Below are 19884 nucleotides of genomic sequence, written 5' to 3' on the forward strand. Positions count from 1 at the left end.
AGGCTGAGAGGGAAATGAGTGGGAAATTGTGTGTAGACTTGATGGGCCCAATGGACTAATTCTGCTCCTATATCTTATGGTCTGGATAACATACCGGATGATTTTAGATTCCAGTGAGACAAATTGCTGGCAAGGGTCTTTTCCCATAAGGAGTACATTCTTACATATAAAGACGTATATTATTGTATTGTTGATGAAACCTTGGTTGGTGTATGAGCAGTTAACTTAGAAAATGTCTGCAGCTATAAACTTAAGTACTGATTGATTTCAATAGTGAATTGACTAAAGGTAACACTTTACAGATGTTAGACAGGACTGCTAAATTTGAATGGACATCTGATAAAATGGTTATTTTATTAAACACAAGGATACCAGTAGGATTTTGAACAGTAAAAATAATTTTAATTGCTCTAAATAACAATGAATTGTGTATAAATGAATTGAAGGAATGCAAGCACAGAGCCTGAAAGGAAGTGCCCAAAGGAAAAACAGTTCATAATCAGTTGGCGACAATTAATAGCATAATTAACACATGACGAAAGCTTTATAGCATAATTATTTTATAATAAAATAATATTATTTTGGTTTTAACTTACAACTTTGTTGAACTATTGCCAGAAACTAACCAAAGATAGTTTTGTTAGCTATGAATATTAAAGCATAAAATAATTATTTGTTTAACTTATTTTAATTTATTTTTCATGCTAATTCAATTGGTCAAATTATACATTAATTTCCAGTGTACATATAGGAGGCAGATTGAAAATCTGGCTGAGCGGTGCCACAACAACAACATCTTGCTCAATGTCAGTAAGGCCAAGGAGCTGATTATTGATCTTAGGAGGAGGTAACCAGAGGTCCATGTGCCAATACTCATTGTGGATCAATGGTGGAGAGGGTCAGCAACTTTAAATTCCTCAGTATTATCATTTCAGAGGACCTGTTTTGGGCCCAGCACATAAGTGTGATTACAAAGAAAGCATGACAGTACCTCTGCTTACTTAGGAGTTTGCAAAGACTCAACTTGACAGCTAAAACTTGGTCAAAATTTTATAGATGTGTGGTAGAGAGTATATTGACTCGCTGCCTCATAGTCTGGTATGAAAACACCAATGCCCATGAACAGAATATATTACAAAAAGTAGTGGATGTGGTCTTGTTCATTATGGGTAAAGCCCTCCCCACTATTGAGTATATCTACATGGAGTGTTGTTGCAGGAAGGCAGCATTCATCATCAGGGATTCCCACCACCCAGGTCAGGCTCTCTTCTCATTGATGCCACCAGGAAGAAGATACAGGAACCTCAGGACTCAATCCAGCAAGTTCAGGAAATGTTATTACCCCTCAACCATCAGGACCTTGAACCAAGAGGGATGACTTCACTTAACTTCACTTGCTACATCATTGAAATGTTCCCACAATCTATGGACTCACTTTCAAGGACTTTTCATTTCATGTTCTCAATATTTATTGCTTGTTTATTTATTATTGTTATTATTATTAATTTTTTCTTTATTTTTGTATTTGCACAGTTTAATATCTTTTACACACTGGTTGTCCGCCCTGTTGGTGCAGTCTTTCGTTAATTCTATTATGGCTATTGGACTTATGAAGTACGCCTGCAAGAAAATGAATCTCAGGGCTGTATATGGTGACATTTATGTGCTCTGATGATAAATAAACTTTGAATTTTGAACTTTGACCTTTGAAAAAACTTTACTGAACCCTGAGTTTTTCTCCAAACATTTGTGTGATACTTCACCTTTTGATATTTAAAGTATCAGAAATAATTACATTTTATCATCATGCCAACTTGTATTTATCTGTTTTGAAATCATTTGAAAGAAAATCCATCTAAAACAAAAGTGTGAAAAACTAGTCAAATCCTCTTTCCTTCAAATTAAGGTTTTTGTTGCCCCCTGGTGTACGGACACAATCTATATTGAATTTCTTCCACCATGGTTATTTTGTAGTAATGGTTAAGCATTTTTAGGAGCATTGATTCAATTTAATTTTTAACAACGTTTAAAATAACAATGTTAGGATGCAATTTTAATCCCAAATCTAATTACAAACCTGGTACATAGTACTTATTGTTAATATACTCAAAACATTCATTGCCATATAACATCTAGAGTGAAAATTGTAAAGAAATTTATTCCAAGTTGGTAATACTAAATATGGAATGAATTTCAGTGGAATGAATTTTGGAGGCAGATCAAAATGCATTAACTTATCTACATGGCATCCTACTACTGAGTGGAGATAATTTGCTAAAGCTTGTCTGTAAGCCACTATCAGGTCACCATTGCAGCAAATGGAATATGTATTAAGTTCACTGCATTATAATGAACTACTTTATTGGGTGTGGAGATACAAAAGACTGCAGATGTAGCGAAAAATAAAGCACTGGGAGAACTCAAATAGTATCTGTGAGGGCAAAGGAGGTGGTCAACATATCAGATCTTGACCTTAATCAGGATACAGAGGGTACTGCAGAGGATAGAAAGCCAGTATATACGTAGAAGTGACGGGCATGATGGAACCGCGGCTGGTATGTGGAACCAGATGAAAGGGAAAGGGTAAGATGACAGCCAGATGGTGTCGGGCAGTGAAGGAGGGGATGTAGAGATGGAGGCTGGTGCGCGGAAGATGTAAACAGATAATGGGGTAGGGAGATTGGGGGAGATTAGGCAGATGGAACTAGTAAGGGAGGGAGTACTTGTACCTATCATTTACCAGTCTCTGATTCTACACCATCTCTTCCACCTCTTCACCTGGCTCCATCCCCAGCCTCAATGCACCAATCATTCCCCAGCCTCTGTATCAGCCCACCTTCTTACGTCTATATAGCACGTTCCCTCTACTTTCTTGGTCCTGATTCAGGGTCTTTACCCAGAACATACACCACCCCTTTCCTTCACAGATGATGATTGACCTGCTGAGCTTCCCCCCAGCAGTTTGTTTTTTACTCCATTGGGTGTTCAAGAAAACAAGTTAATGACGATGATAATGAATCACTTTAGCTCAGTACTGCTGGTTTGCGATGATATTTCAACCCTGTGATATGCAAGTGCCCTGAAAAAATATGAGAAGCAGCATGTTTTCCTGTATTAAGTATTTGATGTTATTATAAAAAAAATTAAAACTAATTACCAATACCATTAGTGAAATTATCTAATACATAGAAAATTATGTAATTTAAATCTAATAATGTAATGTAAAAAGTTCAGATAGTTGCTGCAAGTCTCTTAATCAATTAACTGAAATATAATTCAGATGATATTCTCGGGCACATCCTGATTCATAAAGATACAAAAGGGCTAGTCAGAGATGTGTGTGGTCTGCGAGTTCACCGAGTAGTATTGCATGTTGCCAAGCTTCCTGGGGGTGGAGTGGTGCTGTTGCAGGCCAGAATCACTTCGTTTTCCCTGCAGGATGGATAACAACTGGATCTGTCTGCACGGCAGCATCTGCTGTCTTCTTCCCTCCCTGTAAAGCAGAAAAATGAAGATGACAACATTAATAATTACAGACGCAGTTTTAACAATAATTATTTAAAAAAATTGATTTAGAAATACAGCATGGTGACAGTCCCTTCTGGTTCAACGAGTTCATGTTGCACAATTACAACTGTGTGACCAACCCGTATGCCTTTTGAATACTGTGCAGTATAGCCTACAGTATAATAAGGGACTACTTTATGTTTTAGTAACACGTCGTTGAATGCGCTATTAAGCGCATATTGAGCATGCGCTATTAGGTGCGTATTGATCTGTCCGTGCGTGCCGAGTTCGGTTTCTGCCAGGAAAGAACCATGAATCTTAGCACCGGTCTCCAGCGTTTATATTAATAGCATTGTTGTGTAACCAGGCCACATGCACAATAAATGTGAAAGGAAACCGCAGTACCCGGAGGGAACCCGTGCTTCTTGGGGAGAACATACAAACTCTTTCAGAGAATGGTGGAATTGTACCTGGGTCGCTGGCACTGTAATACTGTTACACTAATTGCTACACTAACATGCCATCCATTTAATATCTGGTGAACTGGGAATAGGCACCAGAATAGATACAGAACAGAAATAGTCTACCTTGGCCTGTTGAGACTACACTGGCTCTGTGGAAGAGCAATCCAACTAGTTCCATTCTCATACCTCCTTATGACATAGTAGGAGAGGTAGATTGATAGGATTGCTCTGAGATCTGGCATGAGCTCCATGGACCAAGTGGCCTCCTACTCCAGCTTATCCATGTAATCACAGTCGCTCATCCCTGGAATCTTTTCTGCACCCTGTCTAATCTTTTTTTTCTGTGTCTTTTCCAGTTGTGAGTGAAGCAGGGTTACATAAACGTTCAGGGAGCAACCTGTCTGAGGATCTCTGGTCAATTCAGCATCTATGGGAGGAAAGGGATCGTCAACATTCCAAGCCTAAAACTAGAATCAGGACACTTTATCCTTACGTATAAGACCATAAGATGTAGGAACAGAGTTAGACCATTCGGCCTATCAAGTCAGCTCCTAATTTTGGCATGGCTGATCCACAACCCCCCACCCCATTCTCATGCCTTCTCCCGTGAACCTTTCTAGTCTTAACTCATCAAGAGCCTATCAAACTCTGCCTTAAATGCGATCTGGCTCCACAGCCACTTGTGGAAAGGAATTCCATAGATTCACTACCCTCTGGCTAAGGAGGGTAGCCTCCTCCCCCTTCTACCCTCCTCATTTCTGTTCTAAATGGACATACCTCTATTTTGAGGCCGTGCCCTCTGGACCTAGATTCCACCACCAAATCACTTCCACCTTATCTAGGCCTTTCAACATTCGATAGGTATCAGTGACATCCCCCCTCATTCTTCTAAATTCCAGCAAGTACAGGCCAATTGCTGTTTACTTGATAACCCTTTCATTCCTGAAATCATCCTCGTGAAGCTCCTCTGAACCCTCTCTAATGTAAGCACATCCTTTCTTAAATAAGGGGCCCAAAACTGCTCACAATACTCCAAGAATTCGCCTTCCTCACCACTGATTCAACCTGCAAATCAACAAGGGAATCCTGCACAAGGACTCTTAAATCCCTTTGCACTCCAGATTTTTGAATTATCTCCCTGTTCAGAAAATAGTCTATGGTCTCATTTCTTCTACAAAACTGCATGACCATACGCTTCCCAACACTGTATTCCATCTGCCACCGCTTTGCCCATTCTCCTAATCTGTCTTAGTCTGTCTGCAGCCTCTCTGCTTCCTCAGCACTACCTGCCCCTCTACCTATCTTCATATTGTCGACAAACTTGGCCACAAAGCCATCGATTTCATCGGTTAAATTGCTGACATATAACACAAAAAGAAGTGGTCCCATCAAAGACTTCTGTGGAACACCACAAGTCAACAAAAGCCAGTCGGAAAAATGGGAATCCATTTATTTCCACTCTTTGCCTCCTGCCAATCAGCCAATGCTCTATCTATGCTAGTATCTTTCCTGTAGTACCATGGGTTTCTCTCTTTTTTAGCAACTTCATGTGCAGCACCTTGTCAAGGTCCTTCTGAAAATCCATGTACACAAAATCCACTGATTCTCCTTTGTCTACACTACTTGTTACTTCTTCAAAGAATTCCAGGTTAATTGGTCTATAATTTCCTTTCTTCTGCCTTTCTCACTTCCTGAAGAGTGAAGTGACATTTGCAATGTTCCAGTCCTCTGGAACCACGCTGGAATCTATTGATTCTTGAAAAATCATTACTAATGCCCCCGCAATCTCTTCAGCTGCATCTTTAGAATTCTAGGGTATAGTCCATCAGGTCCAGGTGACTTATCTTACCTTTCAGTTTCTCAAGCACCTTCTCCCTAGTAATAGTAACTACACTCACTTCTGCCCCTTGACACTCTCAAACCTCCAGCATACAATTAGTGTCTTCTACAGTGAAGACTGATGCAAAATACTTATTCAGTTTGTATGCCATTTCCTTGTCTCTGGTTACAATCTTTCCAGCGTCATTTTCCAGTAGTCCAATATCTACTGTCACCTCTCTTTTACTTTTCATATATCTGAAAAAGGTTTTGATATTATTTTTGATATAACTGGCTGGCTTACCTTTATGTTTCATCATTCCTCCTATGTTTTTTTTTAAGTTGCCTTTCGCTGGTTTTTAAAAATTTCCAATCCTCTAACTCCCCACTAATATTTGCTCTATTACATGTCCTCTCTTTTGCTTTTATGTCGGCTTTGACTTCCCTTGTCAGCCATGGTTGCATCAACCTGCCTTTAGAATACATCCTCTTCTTTGGGATGTATATATTCTGTGCCAGTCATTGCTGCTGTGCCATCATCCTTGCTAGTGTCTCCTTCCAATCAACTTTGGCCAGCTTCTCTCCCATTCCTCTGTAATTCCCTTTACTCCACTGTAATACTGATACATCTGACTTTGGCTTCTTTTTCTCAAATTGCAGAGTGAATTCTATCATATTATGATCATTGTTTCCTTAGTCTCCATAGTCATATCTGGTTCACTACACAATTTCTGATGTCCTGGTGGGCTCAACCATAAACTGCTCCAAAAAGCCATCTCAAAGGTGTTCTCCAAATTCTCCCTCTTGGGATCCAGCACCCAATCTAATTGTAAATTGAAATCTCCCATGCCTAACGTAACATTGCCTTTTTGATATGCTTTCTCTATCTCCCGCTGTAATTTGTAGTCCACATCCTGGCTACTACTTGGAGGTCTGTAAATAACTCACTTCAGTGTCTTCTTACCCTTGCAGTTTCTTAACTCTAACCACAAGGCTTCTACATCTTTCGATCCAATGTCACCTCGTTTTGAATATTTGATTTCATTTTTTACGAGCAGAGCCACTCCTCCTCCTCTGCCTACCTGCCTGCTTTTTCGATAAATTGTGTATCCTTGGATATTAAGCTCCCAACTACAATTATCTTTCAGCCATGACTCCGTGATACACACAATGTCATAACTGCCAATCTCTAACTGTGCTACGAGATCATCTACGTTATTTCATATACTCTGTGCATTCAAATATAACACCTTCAGTCCCATATTTGTCACCCTTTTCAATTTTGTCACCCTTTTACACTGCAACTCATCCCACTGACTGCAATTTTGCTCTATCATCTGCCTGTCCTTCCTGACAATCTCATCATACACTACCTCTGCTTGTAAACTTCTCTATCCTCAGCGCTATCACTCCGGTTTCCATCCCTCTGCCAAATTAGTTTAAACCCTCCCCAACAGCTCCAGAAAGCCTGCCTGCAAGGATATTGGTTCCCCCTTGGGTTCAGGCATAGCTCGTCTCTTTTGTACAGGTCGTAGTTTCCCCAGAAGAGATCCCAATGATCCATATATCTGAAACCCTGCCCCCTGCATCAGCCACGCATTCATCTTCCAAACCATTCTATTCTTGCCCTCACTGGTGCATGGCACAGGCAGCAACTCAGAGATTGTCACCGTGAAGGTCCTGTTTTTCAGCTCTCTACCTACCTCTCTACATTCTCTTTGAAGGTTCGTCTTAACTTCCTTGCTCTTGTATTTTTTTGCCCATGGTATTACTCTTTCATATATTTTTAATGGTTCGCTGTATAATATTTATTATTCCACAAATAGTTAAGTTCTGGCATGCAAGGCCGGGGACAGTAGTTTTGATGGATTTAACAAAAATACATAATATAAATAAAGACAAGGATTCAATATGATATTTTCTTAACCACTTTCTCAACCTACCCTGTCTCAGCTTTGTATATCATAAATTTACCATTTAACATTTCCTTTTAATTTTTTTCCTTCCCTGCAGAAAGTTCCGATACATGCTCTCTGGTAATTTTGACCATTCAAGTTTATTCAGGATGGTAGCTGACACTGGTGATTTCTTTGACCACGGAATAGTTCACATGCTGAGTTTAACCCTTTTCTCCTAAGCCATTCACATGTGTTTGCTTTCGATACTAGTGTCTACTTTTGCAATTTTGTGAATGGGAACCTTAAATGATTTTCCTCACAGCGACTCTGAGTGCACCTTGGTATTTCTGTCATTGCCCCATTTTAGATCAGCTAGCTGATTTATTTATTTTCTCTCTATAATGTAGCAACATTAGTGATATACTGAACTGAAAATAACACGGATTAAACAGAAATTATCCACAGTATTCAACCAAGGTTACTGGACTGTGGAAAATGTAGAACATTTGGTTCTTTTCAAAGAAAAGCAACATTGTCCCGGGGAAAATTTATTATGAATATTTTAGTTGTTTGCCAAACTGACAATTATCCTTGAACCTCATACAAACTGGCATTATTTTATTGCGAGCATTACAATGAGTCACAGCAGACTATTTAACCATGAAGGTCATCAGAGTCCTGCAGTTCTGACATCTGCACTTGGGCCCCTAAAGCAGGTAGTTGATGAACAATTGAAAATTCATGCTGATCAGGGATGCTGAGACCAATTGTGTCAGCCATGAAAGATCCATGGATGAGATTACCAAAGTTGTAAAAAAAACTGAGAATTAAATTTTCGAAACAGTGTTGATGAGAACAAATGGAAAATGCTTAACAAAACACTAAAAATACGCAATAGAGTAATACAATTGAAAGGAATAGTGATTAGATCTAATAGTTCAATTCAGAAATCATAATCATTACATCCATTAATGTGCTTGTTACCCGTGTAGTGATGAATGGTAACTCTGTCATTATTTAAAGTTGCACCATTGCTTTATATTAATCATCAAAATAATGTGCAACTTGCATGAAGGGAAACCAGCTGGTGTTAGTAGCTAGAATGCATACTTATTGTACTTGAAGAGACAAAATTCCTTTTTTGTATCGATTGAAAAGTGTAGATTTGGACAAGCTCAACGTCCCCGTCAGAGCCTTCTATTTTAGAAAATTAAAAATGATGATTAACCATAAGATTTTATGATAAAACCATCTATTAACTTCAGTTTCTTTGGTTATTAAACAAAAGATTAAACACACTAACAAACTTCCTTCTTGACTGTGAAGTATGAAGCCAAAGATACTCCTAGGAGAATATCCTTTATTTGTCTGGATTATATTTCAGTTCTTCTTTCAATAAGCCTGCAGCTTTTGTTAAATCTGATGTATTTTTTTCCAAATTTTAGATCTATATTCACAGTGGATTACTTCATAAAGTAGATGGAAAATCTAAACACGAGGCCAGCTGTGAAAGTTAAACAGCTCTTATACTGTGATAGAAATTGGGGTATTGTGGTGTTATGGTCACAAATTATAATGCAATATGTTTTTCCATCTAAACTGGTGGCCCATAAGTTATGTACATGCATATCCAGTATTGGTTAAATATAGAGTTACAGTATTTAAAAGCAACATTGCTGAGTAACTTTAAACCTGGTTAAAATCTGATTAATCACATGCACAAAAACTCCCCTTTTCCACATCTTATTCTGACTTCTCTCCCGTTCCTTTCCAGTCTTGATGAAGGGTCCTGGTCAGAAACGATGACTGTATATACCCCTCCACAGATGCTGCCTGACTTGCTGAGTTCTTCTAGCATTTTTTGTGTGTATTGCTTAAGTTTTCCAGCATCTGCAGAATCTCTTGTGTTTATAATTACATAATCAAATTCATTTATAAGATGTGGCCTACATTGAAAGATAGTCATTGTAAGTTATTCCAACACATTCATCTGCACAGACATGGGAGGCAGTGGAAGCATGTCAGCCCAGAAATTTTTTCACATAGCATTATGCTTTTTTAAAAAAATGTTTCATGTTGGAATTTTATAAAAACTGCTGTTGTGAATATCCCAAAATCTGCAGGCATGGGTCGTCTGCAGACGGTGCTATTTTAGGTTGTGATATTAAATGCTACATTTTGCTATTCTACAGAGAGCTTACAGTGTGGAGCCATATAGTAAGACTGGACTTAACTGGAACGACAAGGCCTTGGGGATCCTGACCAGAGGTGAGAAGCTACCAAGAAACCTGATGCATCTATTTTTTTCCAGGCAGCTTCGCTCTTAAGTATTTTTTATTACTGAGTGCTCTCACTGATCTTTCCCCTTGCCACCGAAGGCTTCTGGACTTCATTCTCTCCCTGACTTCTTCAGCCACTCTGCACAAGTACTCCAAGGATCTGCCTGACCAAATCTCTCCATCTTGCAATCCACTCGCCCCGCATTCTGCAATCTTCCTTCCATGATTTTCTTCCTACTCAATTCTCCTTCTCTCCACCATTCACTTCTCTGTACTCCTGTAACCCATTCTCTCATAACAGCACTGACTTCCTCTGAAGGTCAGGCCAAAAGCCCACGAATGAAAGACCTTTGGATAAGTCTCCTGTACGTGTCCTGTTTTATTAGATATTTGAGTGTCATGGAATCTTGCACAAAGCTCATATGTGTTTCTATGCAGTGCCAATTTAACATGAGTTGCCATTTGCTGGCCATTGGAGAGATAATTCTCAATCTTTAGTCTTGCACAACAGTGAGGGAATTGAGACAAGGAGAAAGAAAAACTGAATGCATGGGCCAGTCAATAAGAAAATTCAACCGTTTTTCCAATTACTGCTGAGTTTACAATATTTGTAGATTTGAGCCTTAAACCATGCTTTGAAGTTGAATTTCAATGGGAATTTTGAAATTGACTTTTTCAATTACATGAATTTGACTACTTTTTATTCCTCTTTGCAGTACAACAATTGCAAGCCCTAAAATTCTTTCATTAACTTAGCGAGATATATTACGTAAATAGAAAATTATTGGAAGGATTGGGCGAGTTTGGGACAGAAGCAAACTTAACATTACAGCTTGACAAGCCTAAACTCAACAATGAATTAAAAATGACAAATATACATTTAAGTTGCTTTCTAATATTGAAGTTGGAAAGGTTTCAGATACTTGTTTGATCTGAGCTCCTTTTAACATACCAACTGTTTTAGGAACATCCCAAATGATTGCTTCTTTTCTGTTCTCCTCTCAGATGTTTCTTTGGTTTTGTTATTACTGCCATTTGCTATTGGTTCTGAAATGGTGCTTGGTTGTTGTGTGGGAGGAAGCACTTCCAAAGATTTTGTTCTCCAAGTTTCTTCTTTGCCCTCTGGGATTGACTTTTTCTGTTTTGAATTGTCGCTGGCCTTTTTTGGTGGTTGCACAGAATTTTCCCCTATTTCGACTTCCTTTTTTGCAGGTTCATCTGGCAGGTCTGATTCCTATAAAAGGATGCAATCATTTTTATCACAATTTTCTGTTGTCACTTGAAAGCTTCTTGCTATAGATTGATTTATTTTTTGCTTTTTATTGCAGTATTGGTAACATAATAGCTGCCATATGGTTGCTGTTGTTAAATATATTCAAATTCACTAGAAGTATAGATTGAAGTGTTCTCTTCAGGCCAACAAACTAAGCAAAGTTACACTTAGTTTGCTCTATTGGGCAAGGCATGACAGACACCAGACTCATAAAATGGATGCTATATCCTGACAACACACACAAAATGCTGGTGGAATGCAGCAGGCCAGACAGCATCTATAGGAAGAAGTACAGTCGACGTTTCGGGCCGAGACCCTTTATCAGGTCTAACTGAAAGAAGAGATAGTCAGAGATTTGAAAGAGGGAGGGGGAGGGGGAGATCCTAAATGATAGGAGAAGACAGAAGGGGGGAGGGATAGAGCTAAGAAGCTGGAAAGTTGATTGGCAAAAGGGATACAAGGCTGGAGAAGGGAGAGGATCATGGGACGGGAGGTCTAGGGAGACAGAAAGGGGGAGGGGAGCACCAGAGGAAGATAAAGTGAGAGGGACAGAGGGAGAAAAAAGAGAGAGAAAGAAAGGGGAAAAAATAAGGGATGGGGTAACAAGGGGAGAAGGGGTATTAACAGAAGTTAGAGAAGTCAATGTTCATGCCATCAGGTTGGAGGCTACCCAGACGGAATATAAGGTGTTGTTCCTCCAACCTGTGTGTGGCTTCATCTTGACAGTAGAGGAGGCCATGGATGGACATATCAGAATGGAAATGGGACGTGGAGTTAAAATGTGTGGCCACTGGGAGATCTTGCTTTCTCTGGCGGACAGAGCATAGGTGTTCAGTGAAACGGTCTGCCAGAGAGCGATCCCTGCGGAAAGCAGAAGGGGGGGGGAGGGAAAGATGTGCTTGGTGGTGGGATCCCGTTGGAGGTGGCAGAAGTTACGGAGAATTATATGTTGGACCTGGAGGCTGGTGGGGTGGTAGCTGAGGACAAGGGGAACCCTATCCCTAGTGGTGTGGTGGGAGGATGGAGTGAGAGCATCCTGAGCCCTGTTGCATGATGAAAACACAAGGCAGACAGGGGAGAAGGTTCAAGGATGTGCTCAAAACCTTAATGAAATGCAGTGTCCTGTGACTTCTTGACAGTATTCATCCCATGATAACACAAAGCGGAGAAAGAGTATTTGAGCTAGTATTCAATACCCTGAGTCCATACATCAGGAGCACACAGAAACTCAGCAAAAATGGTACAAGGATTGCGTCAACGTAAAACTTCTTTATCTGTGGAAGAGCCTGTGTTCTCACATTGGCCTTATGACTTACTATAAAATGAGCATGGAAGCAAGTTATTCTTGATCCTGTGGGATTGCTTAAAAAGAAGTAATCACAATGAATAAATATGGCTGGAGATGTGGTGTAAAAATTGGAAGGATTTCTGTAACAGAAATATAGTAGAATGTGGTTAATCCAACTTTGGAGGTGTCAGACTGGCAGATATTCTAAACTCGAGAAATTCAGAAGATGCTGAAAATCCAAAGCAACACATAAAATGTTGAAGGAACTCAGCAAGTCAGGTCACATCTTTGGAACTGAATCAATAGTCGACAGCTCAGGACGAGACCCTTCTTCAGGAATGGAAAGGAAGAGGGAAGATGCCAGAATAAAATGGTGGGGGAGAGGGGAATGAGAATAGCTAGGTGATAGGTGAAGTAGGTGGGTAGGAATGATAAAGGGCTAGAGAGGACTGAATCTTATAGGAGAAGAGAGTGGACCATTGGAGAAAGGAAAGGATGAGTTGGGCTTCAGGGGAAGGTGATAGGCAGGTGAGAAAAGGTAAGAGGTCAGGGTGGGCAATAGAAGAAGAGGGGTGGGGTTGGATTTTTTTTTAAACCAGAAGGAGAAATCAATATTCATGCCATCAGATTGGAGGCTACCCAGATGGAGTACAAGGTGTTGCTCCTCCATCCTGAGGGTGGCCTTGTCATGCTACAAAGGAGGCCATGGGCAAACATGTCAGAACAGGAGTGGGAAGCACGATTAAAACTGAATTAAAAATTAAGATATTCTGATTTATTGGAAGTTTTTCCATGTTATACCTCAACACACTTTTAATTCACCTTTTTTAAAGAAATTACACATTATAACAGTTATCTAGTGAATATGCACAAAATGCTGGAGGAACTCAACAGGTCAGGTAGCATCTCTGGAGAGGAATAAGTTGTCTATTGTCTATTCCATTGTCTATTCCAGGGACCAGCTGCTTGCGCTTCTGCCGGCCAGTTTAGCGAGCAGAGCGGCGGACACCCCTGCTGAAATCTGGAGGAAAACACACAGAGGATGCAGAGGGGGATCACAAAGTTGAGGAAAGAGGACTGGGTTGAGACAACAGAGACTTACGGAGAAGAGGAGTTTGGTGGGTAATAAAATGGACGAGTTCACGGCGCTAGCCAGGCGTCAGAGAACATTTCGGGAGTGCAGTGTTATGTGTTTCACTGGAACGGGGCTGCACGAGGACATACCCGAACAAAACTTTTCCATGGATGGCTTCCAGACTGTTCGGGCTGACCGGAAGTGCACTGAGAGCGGTAAGCGTAAAGGAGTTGGGTGCTTACTGTTCTGGTTAACAAAAGATGGTGCAATCCGGGTCATATTACGATCGAGGAACGTGTTTGTAGACTGGATATTGAACTTTTTACTGTTGGACTTCGGCCATATTCCACCAAGATACAACACTGGGCAGAACGGGAGGTCGTTCCTGCCTGTAGCCATCAAACTTGCAGCTCCTCCCATGGAGGGTCAGACACCCTGAGCCAATAGACTGGTCCTGGACTTATTTTCCATCTGGCATAGTTTGCATTTTGTTGTTTGATTGTTTGTGGTTTTTGTATTGCTATATTTATGCTCTATTCTTGGTTGGTGTGGCTGTAATGAAACCCAATTTCCCTCGGGATCAATAAAGTATATCTATCTATCTAATGAGTCAATATTTAGGGTCATGACTCTTCATCAAGACTTACCACATCTGCAGAATCTCTTGTGTCTATGAATATGGTAAATTTCAAGGAAACATGGCAAACAGAGCCCCAATAGGTTTCAAGGGAGCATAAGAAAAAGGGTCCCAATGAATTTCAAGGACATATGACCAGTGGTGCTCCTGCTAGTTTCAAGGGAGCAGAGGAAATGGGATCCTGGTGAGTTTAAGATAGCACAGCCAAAGGGATCCCAGTAAGTTTCAAGAGCACCCAGGAAACATCTCCTGATAAGTGAGATGCTGAACCATTGGGATTTCCAAATAGAAGCATTGTGAATCATCAGAATTTTAGAGAGAGTGAGAGAGTAAACATAACTAAATGTTGTAAGATTGGCCAACAGACAGGACAACTTGTGGTTCTATGTATATGTGTGGAAAGTGATCTGAATAAATTTGGGATGGTAGAGAGAATAATGAGTGATTAAGGTTGGAAAACATGGCATTAACAGACTTAACAATGCCTTGGGCCAAGGCTTGAATCAGAGCTCAACACTGTTAATCACAATATTTCCAAGAAAACTGGAGCTGGATAGAATAGCGATTGAAAAATATTGCCAATATGAATTCACTCGGCTAGAATTTAGGAATAAAAAGCAAATAGGTGTCCTGTGAGGAGATTATTAGAGGCTTCATTATTGTTAAAGATACACCAGAGTAGCAGGCCTTTCCAGCCAATGAGGCTGCGTTGCTCAATTACACCCATGTGACCAATTAACCTACTAACTTTTGCATCTTTGTAGGAGGAAACCGGAGCACCTGGAGAAAACACACATGGTCATCGGGAAAATGCACAAACTCCTTACAGACAATGGTGGAATTAAACCCGGGTCGCTGGCACTGAAATAATATAATACTAACTGCTACCTCATGCAGCCCCAAAAGAATGGACAGGTATGCACATGATGACAATGGTGGCATTCAAACCAATGCGTCTGAGGAGACTAGAGCATGGACTGGACTGCTAAACAGCCTGTATAAACAGGATTTGGAATACTTTTTAAATTTGAAATGAAATTCAAATTTTGCAACATTTTAAAAATAAATTTAAGGAAATCCTTTGCATGTTAATAATGCACATGCAGGCTGATCACACGAGTGCATGCCAGATCTGAATATTTTTATATGGCCGTGCAAATTATAAGACCATAAGATATAGGAGCAGAATTAGGCCATTTGGCCCATCCAATCAGCTCCTTCATTTCATAACGGCAGATTCAATTTTCCTCTCAACCCAGTCCTGTTTTCTTCCCATATCTCTCCATGCCTTGATCAATCAAGAATCTATCAACCTCCATCTTATTAAGTATTATATTTGTTGTTTTTTTTGACAATAAATACTTTACTTGAAAAATCAAATGTTTAGTTTAACGTGCAGAATTACAACATGTTGTGAAAATCATATCCCTAAAATACATCTTGCTCTGTTCCTCTACTCACCCTAGTTCTCAAATTATTCTTCTGCTGCTTTGTTTGCTAAGCTTACCATCGCTAAGTACTGTGCATGAAAAATCCTGATCTTATGAAAATATTGTGGGATCTGAGATTTGTGTGTTTGTCCAAACATGCCATAAAGTAGAAGAAGAAGAAGAAGAATAGTCCTTAACTCGACAGTGGAGTTATCGGAGTACCGTCATGACAGTGTTTCCGTAGCAAACTATTCTTGTTTTAACGAGGCTGGCATTTTATTATTTAGATGGGGAGAAAATTCAAAAATCGGAAGTGCAAAGGAACTTGGGGTCCTTATGCAGGATACCCTAAAGGTTAACCACAAGGTTGGATCAGCAGTAAGGAAAGAGAATGCTATGTTGGCATTCATTTCAAGAGGAATAGTGTATAAGAGTAAGGAGGTGTTGATGAGGCTCTATGGGGCACTGGTGAGACCTCATTTGGAATACTGTGTGCAGTTTTGGGCTCCCTATCTTAGAAGGGATTTACTGATGTTGGAAAGAGTTCAGAGAAGATTTACGAGGATGATTCCTGGAAGGCAGGGGCTAACATATGAGGAGTGTTCGTCGGCTCTTGTACTGTATTCATTAGAGTATAGAAGAATGAGAGGCGATCTCATAGAAACATTTCGAATGTTGAAAGGGTTGGACAGAGTAGATGTTTCCCTTGGGTGAGTCCAGGACAAGAGGCCACAGTCTTACAATTAGAGGGTACCCATTTAAAACAGGGATGAGGAGAAATTTGTTTAGCCAGAGGGTTGTGGATTTATGGAATTCGTTGCCACATACAGCTGTGGAGTCCCGATCATTGAGGGTGTTTAAGGAGGAGATTGATAGATATCTAATTAGTTGTGGTATCAAGGGATATGGGGAAAAGGCCGGAAATTGGAACTAGATGGGAGAATAATTTAGCTCATGGTGGAGTGGTGGAGCAGACTCGATGGGCCAAATGGCCTACTTCTGCTCCTTTGTCTTGTGGTAGTTGCATCTGCATTAATTAGTGATGTATAAAGACACCCAGGTTCTTTATCCATCAACAGTTCCCAGTCTTAACCATTTAAAAAATTCTCCATTTTTCAGTCCTTCCGACCATTTATCCATGCATTTGTTAAATCATCAAACTTGAACAACTCAGCTCTTTGTATCCTGTCTGCCCCACCCTGTTTCATGTTGCTGACAAAATTATAAATATTACATTTTGTTCTGTCATTTGGATCATTGATCTACATTGTGAATATGTGGGGCCCAAGCGTTGATCCCTGCTATACTCCACCTATCCCCTCCCCCGACTTCCAACAGAGGCTCACTTATTCCTAAACATTAGTTCTTGACAACCAATGTTCAATCCATGCCAGTATACCATCCTCCAATCCTATGTACAGTTCTTTTATTTTGGACAGAAAGCTCTCTTAAGAGCTAACGTTCTTAAACTTTTTGATGATTTTAAGTTCCCTGGCCTCCACCGCTTTATTTTCACCATGGATGTCCAGTCCCTATACACTTCCATCCCCCATCAGGAAGGTCTCAAAGCTCTCCGCTTCTTTTTGGATTCCAGACCTAATCAGTTCCCCTCTACCACCACTCTGCTCCGTCTAGCGGAATTAGTCCTTACTCTTAATAATTTCTCCTTTGGCTCCTCCCACTTCCTCCAAACTAAAGGTGTAGCTATGGGCACCCGTATGGGTCCTAGCTATGCCTGCCTTTTTGTTGGCTTTGTGGAACAATCTATGTTCCAAACCTATTCTGGTATCTGTCCCCCACTTTTCCTTCGCTACATCGACGACTGCATTGGTGCTGCTTCCTGCACGCATGCTGAGCTTGTTGACTTCATTAACCTTGCCTCCAACTTTCACCCTGCCCTCAAGTTTACCTGGTCCATTTCCGACACCTCCCCCCCTTTCTAGATCTTTCTGTCTCTATCTCTGGAGACAGCTTATCCACTGATGCCTACTATAAGCTTACTCACTCTCACAGCTATCTGGACTATTCCTCTTCTCACCCTGTCTCTTGCAAAAAATGCCATCCCCTTCTCACAATTCCTCCATCTCCACCGCATCTGCTCTCAGGATGAGGCTTTTCATTCCAGGACGAGGGAGATGTCCTCCTTTTTTTAAAGAAAGGGGCTTCCCTTCCTCCACCATCAACTCTGCTCTCAAACGCATCTCCCTCATTTCACGCACATCTGCTCTCACTCCACCCTCCCGCCACCCCACTAGGAATAGGGTTCCCCTGGTCCTCACCTACCACCCCACTAGCCTCCGGGTCCAACATATTATTCTCCGTAACTTCCGCCACCTCCAACGGGATTCCACCACTAAGCACATCTTTCCCTCCCACCCCCCCCCTGCTTTCCGCAGGGATCGCTCCCTACGTGACTCCCTTGTCCATTCGTCCCCTCCCCTCCCCAACCCTCCCCACTGATCTCCCTCCTGGCACTTATCCTTGTAAACGGAACAAGTACTACACATGTCCTTACACTTCCTCCCTTACCACCATTCAGGGCCCCAGACAGTCCTTCCAGGTGAGGCAACATTTCACCTGTGAGTCAGCTGGGGTGATATACTACGTCTGGTGCTCCTGATGTGGCCTTCTATATATTGGCGAGACCCGACGCAGACTGGGAGATCATTTTGCTGAACACCTGCGCTCTGTCCGCCAGAGAAAGCAGGATTTCCCAGTGGCCACACATTTTAATTTCGCATCCCATTCCCATTCTGTCATGTCTATCCACGGCCTCCTCTACTGTAAAGATGAAGCCACACTCAGGTTGGAGGAACAACACTTTATATTCCGACTGGGTAGCCTCCAACCTGATGGCATGAACATTGACTTCTCTAGCTTCCGCTGATGCCCCACCTCCCCCTTGTACCCCATCTGTTATTTTTATACACACATTCTTTCTCTCACTCTCCTTTTTCTCCCTCTGTCCCTCCTCTAGGTATTTCTCCCCCTCCCCCTTTTCTTTCTCCCTGGGCCTCCTGTCCCATGATCCTCTCATATCCTTTTTGCCAATCACCTGTCCAGCTCTTGGCTCCATCTCTCCCCCTCCTGTCTTCTCCTATCATTTTGGATCTCCCCCTCCCCCTCCCACTTTCAAATCTCTTACTAGCTCTTCCTTCAGTTAGTCCTGACGAAGGGTCTCGGCCTGAAATGTCGACTGTACCTCTTCCCAGAGATGCTGCCTGGCCTGCTGCGTTCACTAGCAACTTTGATGTGTGTTGCTTGAATTTCTAGCATCTGCAGAATTCCTCGTGTTCGCGCCTTTTATATGATTTTAGCAAAGACAAACGGAAAATTCCAAAACACCAAAGCAAATTGTTCTCCTCCATTTAATCACCCAGTTTCATCAACAAAAAGCTCAAATAGATTTGCCAAACATGACTTCCCTATCACTGACTTTGTCTAATCTTGTTCATATTATATAAGCGTTCTGTTATTGTATACTCTTGTAATTTCCCTACCACTGCTTTTGGCAAAGTGGTCAATTGTTCCCAGTATATTTTCTCTCTCTCTCCACTTTCATAAATAGTGAGGATACATTTGCCCACTCCAATCTGCATAATCATTATGTTTTGGAAAATGACAACCAATATATCCACAATTTCCATAGAGATCTTTTTTTAGTACTCAGGGACAAAGTTCATAAGCCACTGGAAATATATTGGCTTTTAGTCCTATTGATTTCTCCAGCACTTTTTTTTAAATGCCAGTTAGTTTGACTTCAGTGTTTGGGAAGATATAAGAATCTATTATTAAGAATGAGGTTTCAGCATATTTGGCACATAACAAAGTAGGCCAAAGTCAGCATGGTTTTCTTAAGGGGAAATTTTGCTTGTCAAATCTGTAAGAATCCTTTGAGGAAATAACAGGCAGGATAGACAAAGGTAAATCAGTGAATTACCTTTTTAGATTTTCAAAAGGCTGTTGACTAGGTACTGCATATAAGACTACTTAACAAGGTAAAGCCCCGTGGTGTTACAGGAAAAGAGACTGGCTGACCAACAGGAGGCAAAGAGTTGAAGTAAAGGGGACCTGTTCTGGTTGGCTGCCAGTGACAAGTGGTCGGCCACAGGGATCAGTTTTGGGACTGTGTGTTTTCACATTATCTGCCAATGATATGGATGGTGGAATTGATGGCTTTGTGGTTAAGTTGGTAGGTGATACAAAGATGGGTGG

General features: G+C 40.9%; 1 protein-coding gene and 1 long non-coding RNA gene across 6 annotated transcripts in view; one reads left to right on the top strand and one right to left on the bottom strand.

Annotated features, from left to right (window-relative positions):
- Window positions 1–415: 415 nt before the first annotated feature.
- bcas1 (brain enriched myelin associated protein 1) overlaps window positions 416–19884 on the bottom strand; it is a 151286-nt gene continuing 131817 nt past the window's right edge. For 4 of the 5 annotated variants that reach the window (XM_072276771.1, XM_072276764.1, XM_072276755.1 and 1 more), the window contains 2 exons: window positions 10919–11200; window positions 416–3493 (listed from right to left, as the gene is read on the bottom strand). In XM_072276771.1, coding sequence (XP_072132872.1) covers window positions 3419–3493; window positions 10919–11200 — 357 coding nt within the window. In that variant the 3' untranslated portion in view covers window positions 416–3418. The remainder of the gene's footprint in view (window positions 3494–10918; window positions 11201–19884) is intronic. The other variant, XM_072276789.1, reaches the window with a different exon arrangement.
- On the top strand, window positions 9876–15040 carry LOC140208252 (uncharacterized). Its single transcript, XR_011888708.1, has 3 exons — window positions 9876–9955; window positions 13483–13817; window positions 15004–15040. It is a non-coding gene; the product is annotated as an uncharacterized lncRNA (long non-coding RNA).

Source organism: Mobula birostris, chromosome 2, assembly GCF_030028105.1.
Source record: "Mobula birostris isolate sMobBir1 chromosome 2, sMobBir1.hap1, whole genome shotgun sequence".
Lineage (NCBI taxonomy): Eukaryota > Metazoa > Chordata > Chondrichthyes > Myliobatiformes > Myliobatidae > Mobula > Mobula birostris.